Source organism: Carassius gibelio, chromosome A18 (assembly GCF_023724105.1).
Source record: "Carassius gibelio isolate Cgi1373 ecotype wild population from Czech Republic chromosome A18, carGib1.2-hapl.c, whole genome shotgun sequence".
NCBI lineage: Eukaryota > Metazoa > Chordata > Actinopteri > Cypriniformes > Cyprinidae > Carassius > Carassius gibelio.
Window position 1 is genome coordinate 4,747,749 of NC_068388.1, and position 24,954 is coordinate 4,772,702.

Here is a 24,954-nt window from a genome sequence, read left to right on the forward strand (position 1 = left end):
GTGTGTGTGTGTGTGTGTGTGTGTGTGTGTGCTTGGTGGTGATGGTGGGCGGATGAGCAATTGTTTTGTTTTATGGTGTGTGGGTTGAAAGTGTCTGAGAAAAGGAAGAAACACAAATATCCTACTGTGTGTGTCTTGATAGCTCTTTTCCGAATTTTAGTGAGCTGCCTATCTAGACGTCATTTTGAAGCATCACAGGTGTTTCCGACACAAATGCCAACTGTTTCAAAATGTTAGTGGGACAATTATTCTGCACTTTAGATACCTGGTCATTTATACATTTTATTTTTTATTTTTTGGGGGGTGGGGGTGATTTATAAGGATTCAGTAAGGATGCATTTAATTAAACGGACAAAGACAGTTATAATGTTACAAAGATTTATGTTGCTAATAAATGCTGTTCTTTTGAACTTTCTAAAAATGTATTATTGTTTTAACAGCTGTTTTAACATTGCTAATTTTAAGGTATATATTAAATCAGCATATAATAATAATTTCTGAAGGGTTGCTTATGCTTAGTAGCCAATCACCTATAGCTGGCACTGAGGTAGTCATATATATATATAAAATTTATTTATTTAAAAAAAAATTTTTTTGCATTGCAGTGGTCTTGCTTAATGCATTTAAAATTACATATATCTATACATATTTATATATTTGTCATTTTACATGTACAAAACCCTACCACTGTAATGAAAAAATGGCTTATAGTTTTAACAATTGCTCTTTTTAACTAAGATGTTTTAACCATGTTATGCAGCACTTAGTTTCTCAACCACTTCAGTATGACAGATTACATTTGCCAGTCTTTCATTACAAAAATCTTTACCAGCCACTCTCAGCTAAAACTAAGTTTGACTAAGTTGTTGTAAGTACAGTTGCTCCAGATGTACAGTATCACGTAATAAGTTATATTTTAGTTTGGATGTTGCTTAAGAAGGCAGTTGCTAGTAGAACAGAATAGAGTTGCTGGTTGTTAGTAGAAAGAACGTGCATTTTTGGAATACAAGGGTGAACATCTAGTGTGTGTTTGTTGCTTGGTGTCTAAATGAGTGTGGCCAATGGAAGTACTGACAGAACTCCCCCTGTAACCCTACTGGATTACCTCACCACTTGATGCCATGTGGCGACCTAATTGCTATAGCAACAGTATGTTGCCACAGTGTGTTAGGGTATTCAAGGAGTCGGGGCTCTTGGAGATGTGACAGGCTCCTTACAGCACAGAAAAAGTCTGACGCAAAGGGTAAGGTTTTTACAAAACACACCTGACAAGAGGAGCTGTCTGTGAATAGCACTTTGTGACATTCAGCTAACCACTTCTAACACTTTTAACATGCAATAAGCCATAAACACTAGGGATGGGCAAATCGATCCTGAAGTATCGATATCTTGATACTGATGCAAGTATCGAAAGTATCGATGCTCAAATAAAAAGTATTTATTAAAAAGAAAAATGTATTTACCAGTGATAAGGTTTATTAAAAAAAGAATAATAATAATGGCTACAATATGCTTTAAATTGGACGAATAACCTATGTTAGCAAATAATTGTGTGGAAGGGATTTTCCTGCTCATCTGAACATATGCAAATGTTGCAAGGCAGAATCAATCAATTACAGAGAGCATTCAGTCACTTCCGACAGTGTATTTAAATAGAGCCTATAATAAGAAAGCATTTATGTTTTTGGAAAAGGCAGCCCAGAACAACGCAGAAAAAAACATAGGCTATATGTTTGAGTAATTTGACAATAAACCTATTGAAATTGTATCCTTGTTTGTGCAGTACATTTATTTAAATTTTAATGTTAAAAGTTCAAATGAAGTTCATATTGCTCATGTACTATTCTGTATTGTTAATGTAAATCATACACTCTATGAATAAAAAGGTTGCATTTTATGCATGCAACAGCCTATTACTGGCGGTCCCTTATGACAATAAACCATAGTTACCACTACAGTAAACATAATTTAACGATGTGTAAACAAAATATAATCTAGTTGCAATTAAAGTGTATTGAATGTTAAAATGCATTTCACATATAAAGTTAAGTAGATATTATTACCCATTGTACTCATAATAATTAAATACATTTCATAATCTAAAAGTTAAGTTTAGATGTATCATATCTGTATCGATTTAGACGATACTTGTCATTAAAAGTATCGGTATTGTGTCGAAAACAAAATATGTGGTATCGCCCATCCCTAATAAACAGGTCTTGCTGGAAGAATGTTCTAGAAGGAAGTGGAACAAAACAATAAAAACTCAAAAATGTATAAAAAATATAATAGTATCTCAATAATACTAAAATGTCACAGTTCTGGAATATAACAGAAGATATTTTGAGAAATGTCTCAAAATCAATGGATTCCAATATTGTTTGGTTCCCAGTCTCTTATGCTCACCTGTCTCTTATACTCTTTTTTAAATGATTTTTTTACTCAATATATGTGTGTGTTATTCATTTTAATGCTTATTAGAATACATTTTACCCAAAAATAATATTTTATGTTTCACAGAAAAAAGAAAGAAATACAGATTTGCAACAACATGGGGGTGAGTAAATGATACACAGTGTTAATTTTTTTTTTTGTGAAAAACCCGATTCCAAACTCCCAACTCGCTAGGTACTGGAACAGAGCAAATGTTAATATCAAGTGTAGGCTGTAGTCTGTAGTTGAAGTAGGCTGCCACCGGTCATGCAAAATGCCAAAAGGTGTGCATCCGAGTCCTGAAAACCAACCAGAGGAATGACAAACAGACTCAGGTCCGCACCAAAAGCTCTAGTGAAAGCACCTTTAGTAATAATAGGCTCTTCACAGATAGAAAGAAAGCTAGAGAAGGGGCAGCTGTGTGAACTTTGTGAGTCAGAATGCTAGATAGTGCAGAGGGATTTAATTCTTCACTGTAGGGAGGAGAATGCAAACTGTAAATCGTTCTGGGCTTCTCTTCTCTTCTCTTGCATCTTTCCTCTGTTTCTCTCTTTGTCTATATTGCAGATCATCTATACCAACACCCTTCTTTTGATTCCAAGCACATCTACAATTATTCTCACTCCACATTCTCCTCCATTCTGTCTTTTCTGTCTCTGTCTCTACCTCCATCTCCTCAGTCTGCATGATGATGACGTTTTTTTCCCATCCTGTTCTCCTGCATGGCTTGCCTCCTGCCTCCCTCTCAATCGCCCCAGACAGCAAACCCCACACGTCTTTGATTCTGCGCTTGAAAAATGAAGATGGTGAACTTCAAAGAGAATGTTCTTCTGCTGATGCGTACCAGCCCACTCTACCTCTCTCCCGTCATTTTATCTGCCCAATCTTTCGCTCGCTTTCTCCCTTTCTTGCTCTTTGTGTCTCTTTCTCTCTTTTCTGTGTGTGAAACTAGCGCTACCTCCCTCTGTTAGTCTGTTTTTGATGCATACACATGCACACATATGCACTGTACAGAAAGTACTGTGGCGGTACAGTGATAGTATCAGATGATAAAAACCTGGTATTTTAAGATATACCATGTAGGTTTCATGGCACAATTTTTCATGTAGTTTTTGTGTCTTTCATATATAAATATATATATATATATATATATATATATATATATATATATATATATATATATATATATATATATATATATATATATATATATATATAAAATGACAGTAAAAAACATTTAAAATGCTACAAACCATTTCTTTGTACCATAATATTCTGAAAAAAGTAACACGTTTTTTTCATATTGAGCAGCACAACTGTTTTCAATATTAATATTAATATTAAGACAATGGTATTTATTTACATCTCTCTGTAGCCTCTTTCCTCTCAAATTAAGAAATTTCAGCACTAATCAATATTTAACGTCCATTTATTCATTTATTTGGAAAATATTCATGTAATCAAATAAATTATGCACAGTGTGCTGGTCATTATTGCAAAATGACCCCCCCCCCCCACACCTCAGGGTGATATAAGACCACTCTGTTTCATGTAAGGGTCTTGATTACCAGTTGAGGTTTATTTTTCATCTCTACATGATCCCTTATGTATTCATTATGCAGTGTTTGAGTATAATGTAATTGTGCTGCTGTTGCCATCATCTCTGTTTGGCATAGTCAGAATTCTCTGCATCTTTTCCTCCTCTAAACTTCCAGCTATCATTCGCTCTCTCCCTCTGTGAGTTTGTCTTTGAATGAGTTTGTGCATAGTCAGATAAGTGCGGCATAATCCCATCTACTTGCTACGCCAACCTGAGCATGCTGAGCACTTTTACATAGTTTATTTTTACCTGCCTCTCTCCTTTAGCTGTCAGTCAATGCTGAGCTTTCAGTGACACTGACAGAAGATGCTCGACTCCTGCCTCATTCTCCTAGTAGCAATCAAGACACACAGCGTCTCTAATTACAGAGCCTGTAAACCTGTCTTTTCAGAACCACAGAGAGTGACACAAATACACCATAAACAACGTAAACTTGCATGGTGCTAGACTGAGAGAAACTGTGAGAAGAAAAATAAAGCAGGTTACCTCTAAAGTTGACGTGGAGTAGGAAGTCCCGGTAGAGTTTTCTGCCGTCAAGACTCCTCATGGCGTCGCACAAGCGTGTGGTGTTCGCACAAAGAGTCCGTTGCATTCGATGCAAGGCGTGTGCCATGGCGTATACGGCATTTACGACAAACATGATCTTTGATTCTGGCTCAAAATTTGACTTGTCGACTGTCAGTTCTGGGTCACAAGGTGGCTTTGGGGTTCCCGCCCCTGCTGCCGAAGCACCGCCCAATGAACACTGAAACTTTTGCTCCCAGAAGTCTTTGAACCAAGGGTTGCGGTGATTATTAAGGGGCGTGAGGCTCTGGAAATACCGGTTGAACTCTGGTATAGGCTGAGCCGCAAGCTCCAACGTGATCGCACCATCCGCCGTGAATTCGTTCCCTTTGACGATGCTCTCTTGCGCCCCCCATCCGTCACTCGCCACCCAGAGGAAAGATGCATTGAGGCGGGCGGCAGCAGCGATGAGTTCTCGTGCATCGTCGCTACGCAAAAACAGCACTGCCACTCGGGCTGTGGGCTTCTGTAGAAGCTGACGAACCACCGCCTCATACGAAGAGCGTTTCGCACTCGAACGCCCCACTTTTTCCGAAGTAGCGATACAGATGTTTCTTAAACGGGCTTGTTGCTCGAAGGCTTCAATTCCTGTTTCTCCGTAGTCACCCTCTGAGGCAACGGTGGAAACGTAGGTCCAGTTGAAGGCACGCAGGATCTCTGCCATGGCCTTGGCCTGGTAAAAGTCTGGCGGGACGGTGCGTGCAAAGTAGTCGTAGCGAGATTTGTCGCTGAGTTTGGCACTGGTACTGGCGTAGCTGATCTGAGGTATCTGAAATAGCCGCAGCAGGTTGGCAACCTGGCAGAAAACACACGCACAAACATATAAAGCATTACAAACCCTGTTTCCATCAATAAATCAGGAGAAGTCAAGTCAAAAACTCAGGAAAAAGATAGTGAGAGGGAACAAGAAGAAAGATTATGGATTTTGGAACTGATAGAGGAAGTCAGCTTTTGCTGAGACTCAAATGGGGAGAGGGTTATGCAAAATTATGCTAACTCCCATGGTTCTGTCACCAGTGGTAGTAGAAAGCAACAATGCACAACACACACAATAGTATAGCCGCAGTGCTAATCCGTGCATGTACACGAAGAAAGGAGAGAGCAAACTAGATTTACACAAGCGAAGAATGGAAACGGGTGGCGCAGAGTTTTATTTGAGGACGGCCCTCTAAATAATGGATTGAGTTCTTCATAGTTGGTCAGGAAAAAGAGCTGTGTTGTTTTTTTGTCAAGTAGGTTTCTAGAGGGTGAAGAACAAATTTGTGATTAACAAAGCCGGAATTGAAAATAATTCAGTAATATTGGTGAATTGATCCAAACTGTACACAAATGAAATAGGTTTATTAAGGTGACTGTGCTCAAAAAGTGAACTGGAAGATCTCAAGGGGGGGGGGGGGGTAATTTTAGTGAAGTACAAGAGCTAATTAAACTCCGATTTGAACATTTTTTTTGCTACTTTTTCATTGCATATATTGATTTACAATAATTTGTTAAATAAGACTATGTTTAATCCACTATTTTTAATATGGTTGTTTCCTTATTTCTTGTAGTGCTCATTCATTTATTTATTCAATAAACAGTTTAGTTAAAGTAGTTGAAGTGCGTTTGTTCCCATAGATCTGTTCAGGCATGACATAAACTTGAAGTTTGCTTATTACTTACACTTATACACACACACATAAATGTAGATAAATCAGTGATAACTGGAGTATGTTTTGCTGTTTCAAAAATACTGTTACTAGAAAATACTATTTCAGTCTTTTAGTCTCCATCACTTGCTGTTTCTTTGTAATTTAATTTACATAATTTGTTATTTTTCATTTTCAAACTATTGTTGAGTGAAAATAGTTTATTTCAGCCATTATTTCAGTGTAACTACCTTCTTTATTTATTGATTTCTTTAGATATTTGCACGTTTTCGTAAGTGATACAAAATCATATTTCAAATGTGAAATTTAAGCTTTTTAACCTAAGTTGCTAACAATATTTATTCCACATAAAAAATATTATTATATTTAAATATATTATTATTTTATTATTATATTTTTTTTGTAAAAACTTAGAAATTGCTAAATTATCTATTTCTGATGAAGAAATTTATTATATATAGTGTGGTAATATTTTTAATGCTCTGTTAAAGTAGACGTATGTAATGTGATCTGGCATGTTGCGTGGTAGTGCATTTGCAAAAACTCATTAAAATTGATTAAATTGTATTGTTTTGTGTACATTTAGATGAAATTGACTGGTTCTGACCTGTATGGAGACACTGCTAAAAGATCCCCCAATGACACCGGCAATGGCCAGCGGACTGTCTTCCTGAAGAGCGTATGATCCATCAGGACAGATGAACTCCGTATCATCCACTTTAGTAAGCGAAGCCCTAACAAACTCCAGCGCCTGTTCCAGAGCATAGGTGTCCCTTGAGCAGGTGTCCAGGATGTGGACACCCAAAGCCACACCTGGTAGCAGACCTACATCCTGGTTGATCTGATCTATGGCGAAGAGCATTGCCTCAAGCCGCTGGATGCCTCGATCTTCATTGATCCGGCCACATTCGTCCATGCCCATGCCCTTCTCATGGATGGGGAAGAGGCCACCAAGAACCAGGTCCCCGTCGATCTTAATTTCTTTGCGGGGAGAGTCTCCACTGGAGAGCAGGACCCCGGTACCCAGAAGCACCGGGAGCAGGGCACGGATCGCAGACCACATCATTTAAGGGAAGAAGATTGAGGAGGTGTAATGGTCAGGTGGGGAAAGAGAGGGTGAAAGGTGGGCGTCAAGGAACTGAGAGAGGCATGAAGGGGAAGCAGGGAGCTCTGTCTGGTTACTCATGGAGATCCAAAGCACTGGCTTTAGCCTTTGAACTGCAAAGAAACACACAGAGAGAAAGAGACACTATAAGGCAAGGAAACAGAGAAAGTGTTGAAATATAAATGTGAGAAATCCTAATGCTCAATATGGCAGCTGTAGGACTACCTGCCTTTCAGTTAAAAGTTTGTTTACTGCAGACAGCACATAAACTGGAACAGCCTGAAAAATACAGGTTGTTCTTAGCCTTAGGAGCAAATCGTATTTGAAATATGGAAGTGGTATATAATCTTGACAAACAGTTTTGGAGATTTCAGACTTATCCCAGTCAGGTAGTTACTCAGAATATTAGATTTATGTACTTATTTACCTATTTTTTTCATTTACATAATTTATTTATTTCGATATTTGGATATTTTGTTTTTAATACATAAATTACACAAAATCAAACCTCAAATGTGTATTTTAAAGTTGTTGTTTTTTTTAACATAAGTTGCTAACAAGTTGCTGTGGAAGAAGAACTGCAATAGTTGCCTGGCCCTTGAGTTTTACAAACCTATATGAGTTTCTTTCTTCTGCTGAACTTAAAGAAAGATATTTTAAAGAATGTGTGTAACCAAACAGTTGCTGGTCTCCACTGACTTCCATAGTACGGAAACAAAATCCTATGGAAGTCAATAGGGACCAAATCCTGTTTGGTTACACACATTCTTCAAAATCTTCTGTCGTGTTAAGCAGAAGGAGGAAATTCATATGTGTTTTGAACAACTTGAGGATGAGCAAATGATGACATGAGTTAAATTTTTGAGTGAACTATCCCTTTAATTAATGTAAAAAAATTGAATAGTTGTCTGATTCGTAAAGCATTTTGGTATTTGGATTATAAAATACATGCTTAATACAAGTTAACAAAATACATGATATGTGTTTGCTATATTAAAATACATGTTTATCGTATAACTTTTCAATTATGTAGTAGAACAATATGTCCAAGTATCTTATAGCATTGCTTATCACAGACCTTATTTTACAGACCTTATAAAATCCCAAAGGAAAATCCAGAGGGAACGTGTAGGTCAAAAATCCTAAATCTCTTCTGGGTTTTTGGACTACCACCTGAACAGCTCCATTACCTGCATATAGGAGGATCTAGCCAGGGGCGTTTCAAACCTTGCTTGAACTGAATTAAATAGGCTTTTGTTAGTCATATGAAGAGACTCAGACTTGAGCATTAGACATTTCAGAGCTCTCCTGGGTTTTTTAGGTTCAGTTTGTTCTCTGTAATCACAGTGTTCAATTTAGAGCTGAAAAAAGATTGTCTGCAAAACCAACATAACAAATGTACAACATGCACGCACAGACAAACTAATCTCAACAAATTCACCCAACACCAGCTCCTCGGTGCCTTCCGTACCCTTACCAACAAATTTGTCAAAACAGATTCTCAAGGATGGAAAACACATGAGAAACATAAATTAATCAGCACAGAAGCGCAGACAGATGATGCAACTGTTTCGCTGACAGAGAAAAAAAAAATTCCACTGATGTTATTTATTTTATATTAGTTTACAGTTTTTTTTAACCCTTGATTCCCTAAAAGAAATATGCTAATCAGGTAATTACGTTAACATCAACACATTTAATTTAATTTATTACTGCTTCTGTGATCAATAGAAAATTTATGCAGGTGTCTCTTTTTGAATACTACATTGCCGCCTGTATTTTTGCACCTTCATTTGCTTAATTAGAATGAGCTAAAGCAACATAATTCAAAATAATTAAACATAATGAAATTAAATAGTGATAGTAAGTTCAAGAATTGTTGCGTAGCTCATTGTAATTGAGTAAACAGCTGCACTTTTAATATCGTGATCTCAAACAAAATTATTTTGCCCAGATTAAGTTCCATTCTGCTGTGTGGAAATGTCATAAATTTATAAGCCTAGTGAACTGTTTTGAGTCTGTGTTAAAGCACTAAATTCGACAGTGCATGCCGTAGTATTACGCAAGCGCAGATTGTGCCTCGTTAATCTGAATAGTGATTTAGTGAATTATGTTTTTTACACTGAAATCTGTGCAACGGTTTGTGAATTCACCTGAGAAAATCATGTCTGTGGAGTGTGGAGAGTGTGAGAAACTATTGTAAATCTAAATCCCCATTATGTCCTGTTATGTAACATCTTTTGCTTCCCTTCCTCAAATGAGCGTGAATGTTTCTTCCGTGTCAGTATGGAGTTGATTTCCCCCTTGTTAATGGAGCTCAGATGACAGAGGTATGAAATACTAATTAAATCCTGAACCTACGACTTTTAGAAAATGCTACAGATTTAACTGTCGGATAAATAGCTTCTCCGAGAGCTAAGCGAAAGGCACTAATTGTTAAATCTGATGCTGGGTATGTGTGTCTCACGGCCTTGATTTCTAAGCCTTCTTTTTTTATTTTAGGGCTTGGAAAAAAATGTCTCTAATCTGATTCCGTCTTCCACATTTCCTTGCAGAAGGGTGGGCGAGCGCAGGCAGTGGTAGCGACGTAGAATGGGGTTGGGGATTGTTGGATTTAAGCGGTGTGTGAGATGTCTTGCCGGGTTGCCACAGAACTGGCAGCTACACAAAGGCTCACAGCCTGGCCCGGAGATGCCTCCAAGACTGGATAACACTCAACCGCAGTGATGGTATCTTCACCGTGTGATGCAACATAAAGCACAACACACAGGCCTCTGGCAGCATCGCACTAACGGCAGCTTTCCTCATTATCTTCTTCCATGATTCAGTCTGCCAGCCGAACAGCAACAATAGTGCTCTCGCTGGGCAAAAGCTACACGGCCGCCGTCGGTTTAAAGTGCCTCCACTTGCTCGTGCTCTTCCTCTCTCCTGAGAGGTCAGCGGGAGATCTGGAGGGCCGGAGGAGAGGGGAGGGAGAGCGCTTTCTGCTTTGACGACAGACTCTTGGACTCTTCAGAAGTGGACTGGTGTTGTTTTAACACACTGAATCTCTGGGGCCACAGTGGGCGCGAGAAAATTCATGCCCGCTTCCCCCCTCACACCCTGACGCTGAGCATAACTGAGTGACAATGTGTGATGCCCTGTCAGACATCATCCACTAGTTGAAATGGGCTCTCTATCATCTATCCATTCATCCATCCATCCATGATTCTATTTGTCATATTATGTCTAAGGCCTAAAAAACCTATAAGCTTCATTTGCTCAGCATCAAGCATGAGATTCTTTTTTCTGTTTAACATAAAGATATTATGAAGAATGTGGGTAACCAAACAGTCGCTGGTCTCCATTCACTTCCATAGTATGGGAAATTTTTTTATGAAATTAATGGGAACCAAAAACATGTTAAGCAGGAGGAAATTCATACAGGTTTGGGACAAATTTGGGTTAAGTAAATTATGACAGAATTTTCATTTTTGGGTGGAATATTCCTTTAAGAACTGTAATTTAAAAAGCCTTCTCAATGGTCCATTTTAGTGGACATTAAAATAGTGGACATGAATTTTATTTATTTATTATTATTAAATGAAGAAAATATCAGTGAAGAAATAATGCAGAAAAAAAATGTCATGCTTGTGAAAAGACATTCGTTTTTGGTTGAAGTCACTTTATTTTTTCAGCCCTTCAAACACCTGTCATATACAGTGCAGTTTTAATGGTCCAGGCACTTCCTAACAGATGAAATAATTATATAACTATGTAAATATGTCTGTCTTAAATCAGTGGGAATATAATAACCATGCAGATGTATGTTATTATACACAAAGGGAGCCCCTGTGCATAATTTGTGCTAATTAATTATTTACATTCTCTGCCAAGTTCAAATCTAATGTTCAGAACAGGTGACAAATGTGAGAGAAAAAAAACATTTCACATTTCATAACCATATGAATTGAAGTAAAATAATTACTTTAATTAATGAGTTTTGATCATTAAAAATCTAATTTAGATAGGATTTTATCTCTAAATAGTACATCACGCCGTAAATCGATACAGAGGCAGAAAAAAGTGATCAACAACAAAATTCAAGGTCAGACTAACCCCGAACATCTTTAAATTAGTTATGATATTCATCAAGACGCTCATTATCAAATCAATCAAACAGGTCTGATTTTAACACAATTCCCCAGAATGCATTTTCGTTCCTTCCCTCAACCACCTACTGTAGCCTATCTTTAAGCAGTTCTTCATGGCTAATCATGTTAATTAGTTAAGAGGGGTAGGACAGAAGAGCGGTACGGGGCGTTTTTGGGTACAGAGAGGTTCAGGAATTAATTGGATTTTGCTCGCAGGCAGTTCCTTAACAGCATGCCTAAATCAAACAGTCAGCTCGAAAAAATCAATTGCAAATTCCAGTGCCAAAAAAAAAAAAAAAAAAGAGAAAAAGAAGTTATCCCTTTTTCCAAGCAACAATGCTCTTCATCCGTAAAAACTATTAAATTTGTTTTGCTAGCTTCGAGGGCCACAAAGAATATACTGTAGTGAGTGTGTTGCAAGAAGAATTATTTTGTCATGGTGCAATTATTTAGTCTTTATTGAAGAGAATGTGGATCCTCTTGAGACAGCATACTTTCTATTAAATTGCATACAGTGCTTTTACAAGAATTCAGGAATAATAGCAGAGTTTCAAAAGAAAGGATGGCCCGGGGCCAGTGTGAGAGCGTTTCAGACCAGTTGACAAAACTGTCACTGCAAGCATTGTCAATGCTTTTAATGCATGTGTATATGTTTTTATACCTTTCAAATTTTAGCATTTGGTTTTCTGTGATCTATTATAGCATTGTTCCTGCAAATTAAATATGTCACCAAGGTAACATTATGTAGCTGGCTTACACAGATGAGACTTTGTTGAAATTGTGAGAATGATTTATGGTACTATGGATAGTGCAAAGCATCAGTAAGAATGGACTGAAAATGATAAAGTATGGTAAGCCATTGTTTTCCAAATTGTTTTCAAATTTTTTTTTTGTCTGATTGCATTTTTATGAATATATGAAGTACCTCTCCCTTGTATATACTCACTTTAACTTACAAAAAACATACATATTTTTATTATTACAGATATTTTTTATATTTATATTTTGATGTTTGTTTTTTGATGATATGGATTATCTTTAATCTTTGTACAATATGACAAAAATGCAATAAAATAAAATAGAACATGTAATTTCAATTCGATAATTATGCATTTATTGGTGTTTTCTTATTTATTTATTAATAACTATTTGAATCTTATTTATCAGATGCCACTGCCAAGCAAAGTAAACAAACGCTCGCTATAGGCAGCGTGTTTATTCTGTCCCTGCTGTCAAACACAAACTCCAGATTTCATTTTCTGCTTTAAGAAAGATTTTCATGCTGTCATCTCAGAACCTGAGCCAGAAATCTCCCACTACTCTAAATCGAACTTTCGCAAAGACTTAGTATTGATATGTCCGACAAGCCATGGTGCTCTCATACCACACAACATGTTCTCACGTAGTGAAAAATACAAGATGTGCTGTTTAATGTGCCGTGACAGATTCAATCGGCACATTAACCGATTATCTCTTCCTTTTTACTAGTTATAGCACAAAATATACATGAATAAACACCAGAAAGTATCTTGTTTCAGCCACGTCAATACACCATTTTCAAGTTCACAAGTTCAAGTCCAACGGCGTTAATCTGGTTTGTTTGTCCGAAAAAATGGCAGATTCTGCATTATGATTGTTCAGATCGCCTGTCAATCAAACACCCTGCAAAGGGTCAGTTGAGCAGAAATGACAGTTAACGCCACATTCTGCCCTTTCACACAGACACATTCCAAATCAGCAGCATGATGATTGCCAAGTTTAATTAAATGTTTGTTCACTTTAAACTCTTTGTAATGAGACACGATTATACATGACTCTGATCAAAATGAAATCAAAATGTATTTATTCAGTTGTCTCCATTGTTGAGTTAAATGAAACTGGTGCACGTATGTGATTTTTCTAAAAATAATTAATGTTTGTGTTCATGAAAATTATATAAAATTTTTATACAATCAAATCTATCCGTATTTTTATTATTATTATTTTTGTATGAAATTTCTTGTTTATTTAACTCTTTCAAGAGGTTTTTAACGATATAAAGTCCTGGATTCATTAGGAGCGACCACTTATTATGTGGTGTGACCAATAACTATAATTAAATACAGCAATAACTGTATTAAATTAAAATTCCTGTGGCTGAAATATGAATCACTGGTACAGTATCCTTAAGTGAATAGTATTTTGAAAACATTTTTATCAGTTTTATGCAATTTATAGGAAAAATAAGTATACAATAACTACGTTTAAGAAGGCAACTCTGAAATTATAGAAGAACAATATAAGATATTTTTTTTTACAAAATATTATTACTTTTATTATTACTAATCACTTAAGGTTTCAGTGCATGCAAAATCATTTTACTGCAGCAAAACGAGAGCTTGTGATTGGCCGGGAGATTTGACATCATCCATCAAGAACTTGTGCACTAGACTAGAGCCTTACATGACTCGTCCTCTTTGTGAGTAACTCCTCTGATGATGAAACGCCAGAGAGTCCTAACCAGCATGCCAATCGATTCATCTGCCAATCAGCAAAGCAGATCAAGGGAGGACATTACCACAGCGCACTACATTAAGCTAGCACATGGTTATAGAACTGGAGTAAAAGACAAATTACGCATGGAGGACGTATCACTCACTGGTGCGTCTGATACCAGATACAGCTCATTAAGAGCCTCTGCTGTCATCTAAATCTCTTTAAAGTCACTGTGTGCTGATGTAGTTGAGGTCATATAGAATCCGTCTGTTGTCCTTTAGAAAGGATCTGGATTGATGCTGAATTGTCACTGTTATGGCAGACCCAGCTCACCTTTGACCTTCATTAGGTTGAGTCGTCTCAGTTCAGCTTTGAATTCTGGTGATACTGACATTCTAGAACTCAAAAATAATAATTTAAAATATAATTCAAATTAATACCTGATTCTTTTGTTTTTTGTTTTTTGCAGTTCCAAATGAAAATAAAAAAAATAAACTAAATTATCCAAAGGTACACAAAGAGCATTTTCTTAATAATTAAAGTTAATATCAACAACCTAAGATATTCAGGTATATATAAATGGTCGGTCCCTCCCTCAATCTTTGCCCAATCAAGTTTATGATTTTTTTTCCAGTCAAATTCTCATTCTGAATGGTAAATGGTGTACGGTAAGTTACACACATTTTGCTCAATTCATTTGGGTTCAAATAGAGTTTATTTCTGAAGTATGTGTTTGTGTTTTGTGTCTGGTTGTATGTTCTTAAAGTACCTATAGGAATGTTTTTCCTCTATTGAAGCGATTCTTTAAAAAGGACTAAAAGATCCACTTGAGTTTCTTCACAGAGGGGATGGCACTAAGCTTGAAACCTGGCACTAACACACACACACACACACACACACACACATGCCCAGTGGACCATCAACCCCCGCTAAACGAAGTAGCTATTCAGAGCCATAGAGCCCTTCATTTGTTTCCCATGCTTTAACACAATCTCTGTTGTGGTTAGGATGTTTGTTGCTTAATGGTTCTGACCTGCATATTAAAAGACTCTAGGTTCAATCTCGGATCACTTCAAGAAGCTAGCACTAAAAAACCTTTGAGTTAAGAGTTTGTTCAAATCCCTAATTGTAAGTATGACCAATAGTAATGGTGATCCTTGCTTTAGTAAATTACACTTTGTAAATTGTCCTGCATTGTTTTTGCTACAGACATGAGTGATCACTCAAACTGTGTGGCTTGGTGTTGAGCATACGTAGGTGGTGCTATTACTTTTCTAAGCAGACATACATTAACTTTTGCCTAGTGGACATTATATCAGGTGAAAAGAATCCCATATAGGCCTACTAAGACTGAAGAAGGGAACATCACAAAAAAAAAGAAAAGAAAAAAAAAAAGATTTTCTTACTTTGTATTTTTTGTCTTTTTATAGTACAACTATCAATATTAAAGTTGTTTATGCTTAAAACAAGAAAGAAAAAACAAATTGCAAGGGGATATTTTACTTGCTACATTGAGTTTTATTTTATTTATTTATTTATTTTTGAGTTAACAGAGTCATATCACACAAACAACACACCAGCAACTGGGGAGGGTTGAAAATATAGTTTCCCGATTTTAATCAATCTTCATTTTAAAGTCTCAAACCCAAAGAGATATGGGGGCAAATTCCAAGCGGAAGTGAGCATCCCTATGCCCTACTCCCTTCGAAGGGCAGATCCCTTGAAGTGTGTTCTTTGAAGTGTGTAGGTAATTAATGTCTCATATAAATGTTTGGAACTCCCTTGGTGAAGGGAATGACGGACCAAATGTTACCTTGACAACGCTGTGCATGTATGCAGCATTCAGCGCTCCATCAGTTTTTGCAAATAAATATTTCTTATTATTTTATTCAAATGTTGTCTGTTTACTTTTAAACTTTTTCAAACTAAACTTACTTAAACTACCGTCTTAATCATATTTCTATCACTGACAAAAAATATGTTGTTAGATATATATATATATATATATATATATTTATATATAAAGTAGATACATTTCATTAACCTATTCTATTTATGTTTGTATGTGAATTAGAAATCATCTTTGCTTTAAAAAGGATCGCAAGATCTCCTAACTGAAGATCACATGATCACAAATGGAATCCATCACATGCACCCTTCGCTAATGGAATTCTTGAAGTGCCCTTCCTGAAAGGATTCAGTTCATTTGGAACATCCCTAAAAATGGCATCCCCTTCCCCAAAGTGCCCTTCAAGGGGGCAAAAAAGCAGTTTGGAATTTGCCCTTAAAAAAGTGAACAATCAACTACGCCTTCCTAAAACGCTTTGTTCAAACACTCCCCTATATATCTACGTCACTGTGTGGGAAGATTTGCATATGACCACCCAAATGTATATGCAAAGAAATAAAGGAGATGCTGTGTAAGTGTTTCATTGCAAAAGCTAAACTCTGTTTGGCCTTCCAAAAGAGGACACAACTAGAAATCAATGGTTACGTTTTATTTACAAAACTGTTGCAGAACAGTACAACCCAAATATTCAAGTGTGTGCAGTGCATTTTACGGAGTAAAGTTTCCTTAACCTGGTAAGGGGCCTAAAATTTCTGTCACATGCTTGAGGTTTCCAGCCAATCACAATGCACTAAAAAGCTGGCCAATCAGAGCACACCGAGCTTTTCAGAACGATGAGCGTTAAAAATTGACGCATTTTTTAAAGGACACGGAATTCGAAGGATAAATAACGTTTTTGGTGCTCTTTGCTGTAGTGTGACAGAACGCTGTAGTCCTCAGTTTAAGCGAGTAGATGTGAACCGATGTGAACAAAATAAACAAATGAACATTAAGAGGTATGTTGAAAGACACAGTACAACTTACTGAAATGTACCTTCTTGCATGTAATTGTGTTTAATCGTCTGAAAGACGTCAGTAAAACAACTTCACGTAACCCTACATTTACCTCAATAAATAACTATATAAAGGTTATTATAACGAATTGGAGTAAAACATTTAAATGCAACTTAATTTGAGTGCTGTTTATTACTGCATTAGAATTTGAGCTTGTGAATGGGAACCAAGTGAAGTTTGGTTGAAATCCGTCACTGTCCAGCTCCTCTAGCAACCACAGAGCCAAAGCACAACGGGTAAGTATGACGAATGCACTATATATCGCTGAATCCTTTTGTTAGATGCATTGGAAGAATGTTTGACAATAATAAATGTGTTGCAGATTAGAGAAAGACCTTTGAGCAGCAATAGTGGAGGGACACAATTAAATATTAAAAATGCTTCTCTAACAGCTGTAAGGCCACTGATCCATAAACACGACGTATAGCCAGGAAAAACTCCAAACGCAGCAAAACCAGAAAGCTGAGCATGAGGACGAGTCCTGCAAGACAGAGTGACCTACAATGTGTTTTATTAGGACTTTTGTTTGACTCGAAAGCAAGCCGTATTTCCTGAGATATGAAATGGAGTTGTGTGAGTTCGCCATTAATCGCATTCTATGGATTAAAGGGGGGATGAAATGCTATTTCATGCATACTGAGTTTTTTACACTGTTAAAGAGTTGGATTCCCATGCTTAACATGGACAAAGTTTCAAAAATTAAGTTGTACGTTTGAAGGAGTATTTTTGTTCCCAAAATACTCCTTCCTGTTTGTCACAAGTTTCGGAAAGTTTTTTTCGATTATGCCTCTGTGTGACGTTAGATGGAGCGGAATTTCCTTATGGGTCCTAGGGCACTTCTGCCGGAAGAGCGCGCGCTCCCATATAGCAGAGTACTGAGAGCACAACAGACTTCACTGATCAGAGCGATTCACTGATCAGAGCGAGAGCGTCACGAAATGTCACAAAAGAAGTGTGTTTTGGTTGCCAGGGCAAGACAACCCTGCACAGATTACCAAAAAACAGCATTAAGGGACCAGTGGATGGAGTTTATTTTTACAGAGCATCAACGGAGTTGTGCAAGTGTTTGTGTTTGTTCCCTGCATTTCGAAGATGCTTGTTTTACAAACAAGGCCCAGTTTGACGACGGATTTGCACTTTGTTTATTTCTTAAGGATGATGCAATCCCAACGAAAAAGGGTCATGATCGTGTGTTGGAACCGCAGGCGGTGAGTAAAACTGCTTAAAATATCTCTGCCTCCTTGTTAGTGCGTCCCCTCCCATGCCGGAGACCCGGGTTCGAGCCCCGCTCGGAGCGAGTCGTTGCTGCTGCTGCTCTCGTTCAGTTTCAGCCTCGGGATCTGATTCTGGATCATAGATAAACGGCTGAATCTGACTGTAAGCCATGGTTTGTTTTGGATGATGGTTTTTTCCTCAAGGTAATGTCACAGCTTCCAAACGCTCTCAACGCAAAAGCCTATTCGCGCTTGTGATTCTTTAGCTCCGCCCACACGTCACGCCTCCAGCCGGTCGTGTTTTTCCGGGAAAAATCGGTACAGACTATCTTTCTTTATGAATATAATAAAACTAAAGACTTTTTGGAGTTATGAAGGATGCAGTACTACTCTATAGGTACTCAAGATTAACAGGATATTGAGTGAAAACAAGCATTTCACCCCCCCTTTAAGATATTCAGAGAAGCCGGAGAGAGCCGAAAGATAAAGTGTGTGTCAGGATGCTGTGACTCAGAGGGGGAAGTGGCCCTGCAGTGGCGATTTAGAGAAGCGCTGTCAGGAGCCATAGACTGAAACTGATAAAACACATCATTTATTTAGTCACACACAAAATAGATAAATCTTCTGACACAATCAGCAGTAGACTCCTATAAGACAAAGTAGTTAGTTTCATTTTGGGCTACATGCCCAAAACTTTTCCAGTCAACTGTGATCCCTCCTGCCAAGCCGTCGCTGTCAGTAATTACTATCATTAGAAAGTCTTCATTCCATTGTAGAAGAGATGTACGTTAGGCTATGGTTAACATCCCTGTCATTTCAGATGTGCTTAAAGGGAATTTTAAGGCAGATATTGAGTCCCCTGTTCATTGCTACCCCAATACTGAACTATAGGTTGTATATACATGGGTTTTCCCAGCAAATAAGTAAATAAGACCTACTGGGTGAATCTAACAGAAACAGATTTCATGCCAAAAAAAAAAAAAAAAAAGCCTGAATGAAGCATATATATATATATATATATATATATATATATATATATATATATATATATATATATATATATATATATATATATATATATACACAAAAAAAAAATTTAGTTTCTAAGCTAAAGAAAATTATACAGGTTGGGGAGGGTGAGTAAATATTCACCGCATTATTATTATTTATATTTTGGGTTAAATGTACAGTTTTTCTTATTGTTTATTGGGTGTGATTATGATCTAGATCTTTTATTTTTATTTTATGGGATTTGACCTATCATGAATACATTTTAATATTACCATTATTTATTTGTTTATTTTGTCATAGTACATTTACATTAACTACCTTCACAACTCAAGGTGGCCATATGAGTGCCACAGCACAACGAATCAGACCATGTGACATATTTATAATAATAATAATCATAAATATTTATGAATTCCAGAACTTGATGTAGAATCCAACTACCATATACTGTACCATGAGTTGACCACGAATATAAGCTGGTGTTGTGACCTTTACACACAGAACGGCGTGTAGTGTTTGAGCATGTTTCCATTGTTTCAGTCTTCTACAAATTGATCTTATGACCTTTTCTGATATTATCTGTTAAAGAAACCTGATCTGGTACTATGTAGAACCATTTTTTTTTAAAATAAAGGAATAGTTCAAGCCAAAATTGAAAATTCTTTTAATCATACTGATGTTGCCTCAAACTCATGACAAAGAACACAGAAGAAGAAATTTTAAAAACTGTACCTATAATTATTTGCAATTACTGGACTTACAGATAGTCAGTGAGTTGAACTTGAAAGCCGGGTCAGTCTGATTGGGAATTAAATCATTCATTCATGTGCCAGCGTATTCTTCAAAATATGTGAATTGTGACAGAATGTTCATATTTGGTTGAACTATCCCTTTACGAGTTTGACTAATCTGATCTGGAGGAAGAATTAAATGTTCTCACACGAAAGGTTGTTACCTTACTGTATTGCCCTTGAATAAAAATCATTTGTGGCAGAATTTAAGCCTAAACCTAATCGACTTAATTGAAACCCCCTACTGTTAGGCTGCACTAGGAAAAACATTCTGTACTTGTATATTTTTCTCATAATAATGTGTTAGCATCTGGTTTGAGACTCAGTTTGCTTTGTTAATGTGAGATTGTAGTGCACTGTAAAGTGTAGAAGTGCTCTGCAGCAACAATGCTGCTCCTCCAAAAAAAAAAAAAAAAAAAAAAAAACTACAAAGCTGTTCTTTTTGCTCAGAAATGGATTTACTTGGCAGCGAGGGGGACTGCCAGACTGCTGAAATCTCTGCATATCACTTTCTCTTTCTCTCCACATGCACACAGACAGACAAACTCAAACATCTCTTTATTGATTTGATGCATGACTTATGCAACATAACTGCTGTTTTGAAGGAGTCTGAAGAGGCTAGCCTACTTTATAAAACCACTTTCAGCAGGAATGCCACACACTGGCCGCCACCATATGCTACATCTGACATGTTCATTCTTCTCATTATGATCCAATGCTACTCTTTTACTCTTACACTATAATGTCTTTCAATGCAAATGTCATATTTTAGCAAGCTGAGGTAAGGAAACCCTTTGAAAGTGCCTGTTTGCATGCATATGCAACTACGCAATGTCCCTGTGCTACGTGTAAAAATATTACAGCGCAGTGAAGGCATCTTTAGTTTTCAGCTCCATACTCTTTCCATATTAATGAATATGAAGGCAAGGCTTTTGAAAGCTTGATGGGGCCTTGGAGTCTCTTACTACAGCAGAATTTCTAACAGAGCTCTGCACCCATGGGCTTCGTCGCAGGGAAAAACGCAGTCTAACAAAGGTAGACTTCCTAAGCGGAGAGAGAACACATGCGTAGGAGGTCGAAAATTATAAGCACTCAGGATGCTTTAACGCTTATGGAGATAAACAGCATCCGCATCACTGAGCTCACAGATACTTCAGCTGTGTTCACGGTGGTTTACATGCCTGCCCTTTTTGGGTTGGACTTGTAATGCTGTTTGTTGCATGTTTTGGGTTGTTTGAAAATACATATGTTTGGTGACATGGCCTAGAAGGCGATTGCCCGAAAGCAAAAAATCCATTGCTACTCTGTTTACTTTATGTCATCATCTAGAAGTGATTTCTAATGTGTCTGTAATAGAGTGAGATCTCAGTCTCATTTAAAGCTCATCTGACTGACTGATAGCCAAGCATATGTGCAAGTCTAGTTATAGCGCGCTGGGCTGTGGAAGAACTTATTTACATGCGCTGAGCGGACCACACTGTTGAAAGGCTAATTATTACCGCACACCACTTTACTGCTTCATATTCAGTAAATGTAGTGCCGTCCGGTCTTATACAAGACTATCCTGCATCTTGCTAATTCAAACTTCTACACAAGCACACGTTTACAAAATGGCCCGATGCACAAACATGCATGTCAAAGGAGAGATGCACACCTGTGCACACATGCATAAAATCTTGCAAATCCCAGGAGACAGTTTGAATAACAACTTTGGACGCATATTAATTAGCAAACGCTATTGTGTGCATGAACGTGTGCATTTTTTTTAGAAGCTGTCAATTTCATGCACATATGCATGGTCACAGAACACATGCACTGTAAGCTTTGCACACAACACACTCTCAGGCATTTCAACAAGGTGGTCTGGCGTATACAAGGCCAACTCCTCCAGTCCAGTAACAATGATTTCTTTAGCACACGCACATTCACACACAATCCACACATCATCAAGTGACTTTCAACCATCATTTTAAAACATCTTAAACCAAATTAAACTAAATCAAAACAAAAACAAAACATCTCTCTCTCTCTCTCTCTCTGTATATATATATATATATATATATATATATATATATACACACACTAAAAACTATTAAAAAGAAAAAAAAAATATTTATATATGTATTCGGATATAATAAATAATAATATATATATATATAAATCATAATTTGTTCTATTTTGTAAATTTCTGAAAAACTATAAAATTTTATACATTATATTATTAATAAATGATTCAATTTGAATGTATTTTATGTATATACCTTACATTTTAATGCATGATTTATATATGATATATATATATATATATATATTTATTTATTTATTTATGTGCATATGTGTATATATATGTGTGTGTGTGAGTGTGTGTCTAGATGAATTTAATAGTTCTTTTAGTACTTTTTTATTACTCTTCTAGAAACATATATCCAAACGTGTGGATCATTACATTTATAGACCTTAAATAACACACACTCTCCAGTGTAACCCTGGATGACAGACTTTCTTTACACTTATCGGTGGCTGAGTTGAAGTGAAAATCCTTTTACATGTTTGTACTTCTGCATTGTTCTCCAGCTGAACTAATTGTGCTAATTATCATTCCGAGTGAGTTAAAGCCACAACTCTGTTGCGTGATGAATGTCAGAACATCATCAGGCTCTACAACCTCACATCTCACTATAACATTCATTGCTCCAACCTAACGCAACAGAGATATTAAAATTCAGCGCAGACCTCCGACGCAATAAATTATGAATAATCCCAGTCTTTTCTCTGGTTATCTTACAGATCCAGGTGAAGTCTAAAGCACAGCTGCCACACCGCTGCTCAAACTGACTGCAAGGACAAAAAAAGAGACTAATTACAAGTGAGTCTATTATTTGATGTTTATTATCCAAAGTAACTTAAAGGTACAAGGATAAGGACAGTCCTCTTGGAGATATCAAAGATTATGTGTCTTGATCAAGGACAGAATGATTCATTTCAAACCTGCAACATTTCAGTCACCAGTACCAACAAACTCTTAAGCTAAGAAAACCCTGACTTGCAGATCTTTCTTTACTAGGCAACACTACCACTTCTTCCAGATTTTCTAAACAACCACATGCATTTAGTTATTGTTTACAAAACGTCTGGACAATTTTTTCCAGGAGTCTCCCAGTCAGTTTCAATGTGCAATCAAAATTACAATCTACAGCAAAAATACAAAGTGGAAATAGTTAGAGAACGAAATATTCCTTTGTAGCTTCAGGTAATCATTTAAACAACAGATCTACAAACAAGTATTACGCAAAACGTTCATGCGCTGCTATCAGTCTCTTCTGTTGACTTATCATTTACTGTTAAAGGAAAACAGTTTTCTTGTGTTTTTTTTGTTTTTAGTGTTTTTTTGATCGATTCACACCAAACAGGCAGACAATTTTATATATATATATATATATATATATATATATAAGAAAAAAATGTTTTGATTCATATTGGATTTCAAAGTGGTTGAAGACTTTTACGCGTGCCATTTGTGTAAACTAAGACGCATCTTTTAGAGACATGCTTGGGAACATGCAAAGTTTTCTCATGCAATCCTGGAGTCTTTTTAAAACATTTTAAACCCCATATACAATTTTAAAATATTTGCGAATATTGTTTTTGCCTACATTTTTATGTATTACTATATGCTCATAAATGAACGATGTCACATCAGCCCTGATTTATGAAGCTCATCTCAGCACTTTGGCTTACCTACAGCAAAATTTCTCTTTGCATTCATTCCCATTCCAACTGTTCAGTATTATAGAACCACAGCAAATCTCATTTAATATTCTATGTGAAAAAATGCATTACCTCTGTTAAACATTCCTTTTGTCTGCAGTCTTGCATTTTTCCTCTTCTTTGCCGTATTTCAAACTGTTCCTTAACTCCGTTTGTGTGGGTCCGCACACGGGGAGCGCGGCAGAGAGGCTGACAACACTGCCCTCACTCATCAGAGAATGAGCGAGCGAGAGGGAGGGAGAGTGAGAGAAATAGTGCCGTTGCTGTAGTAGAAAACACACACGTCTGACGTTTGGGATGCTGCCTCGCCTCAGGATGCTTCTGTCTCCTAGCAACAACAATCGATCTGGAGAGGATGCTGGCCAAAGAGAGAAAACACACCTTTAAACAATTAATAAGAGTTGCACGCACAAACAGATTAAGATCAGCTACCTAGATAATGCATTTGAGAGCTTGGGAGGTATAGAGAGAGAAAAGAGAGAGAGCAACAAACGAAACCTACAGGAGCACATGGTCAGGGTCTCAGGTGTGCTAGGATTCTGTCCGAAGTCATAATTTTATTAGTAATATTAATGCATAGATCAACATTATGAATAGTATATGAACACTGCATATTTTTCAGATATATTCAAATGCAATTCAGTTTCATTCAATTTAAGGTAATTGTTTAGATAACCAGTTTAACATCTGAAGTCTGTCATCCTTATTGTGTGTGGCTACACTCCTGTCTCAGTTTGGTGACCCTATTGAGACGTCCGGACACTTTTAAACATTTGAGCATGTTGTGCTTTACAGTGGAGGATGTGCAGTTAGATTTCTGTCCTTCAGTACTAATCCATTCTGTCTCAGACGTGATGTCAACGAGGTCTGTCGGGTGACATTAAAATGCAAGCATTTAAGCCTGTGGTTCCCCTCGAATGGGCTGCAATTGGATGGAGCAAAGGTACATGCATGGCTGCACTTGTGTGTGTGTGTGCGCTCTACTTTGTCCGCACTTAACTGCATGAGAAATACAAAATGTTCGTTTGAGAAGGAAAAAATGTAATAATTGATGCCTTTTTTTCAAGTCGCTGAAGTGTGGAGTGGAATTTGGAAATGAGCATGTTTAATTGATTGTTGTGTGTTTGTGTGTGCGTGCGTGTGTGTGTGTGTGTGATAAACTAGTTGGCATGCATGGTGTGATGTTTAGCTAATGAAGTACAAGCACTGACACAAAATCACACAAACACGCATTTACCCAGCTAAATGCAGGCATAAATACATACATACATAAATAAATATATATATATATATATATATATATATATAT

General features: G+C 36.9%; 2 protein-coding genes across 2 annotated transcripts in view; one reads left to right on the forward strand and one right to left on the reverse strand.

Annotated features, from left to right (window-relative positions):
• Window positions 1–6,980, forward strand: part of LOC127934236 (endosome/lysosome-associated apoptosis and autophagy regulator family member 2) — a 39,717-nt gene extending 32,737 nt beyond the window's left edge. The window contains exon 24 of the transcript XR_008147733.1: window positions 6,833–6,980. The gene's annotated coding sequence lies outside the window, so the exon portion shown is untranslated. The remainder of the gene's footprint in view (window positions 1–6,832) is intronic.
• Window positions 1–24,079, reverse strand: part of LOC127934237 (metabotropic glutamate receptor 3-like) — a 35,432-nt gene extending 11,353 nt beyond the window's left edge. Inside the window, exons 1-3 of the mRNA XM_052531470.1 lie at window positions 23,718–24,079; window positions 6,854–7,464; window positions 4,520–5,393 (exon numbers count right to left, since the gene is read on the reverse strand). Of these exons, the coding sequence (XP_052387430.1) occupies window positions 4,520–5,393; window positions 6,854–7,312 (1,333 nt within the window). The 5' untranslated portion in view covers window positions 7,313–7,464; window positions 23,718–24,079. The remainder of the gene's footprint in view (window positions 1–4,519; window positions 5,394–6,853; window positions 7,465–23,717) is intronic.
• Window positions 24,080–24,954: the final 875 nt, after the last annotated feature.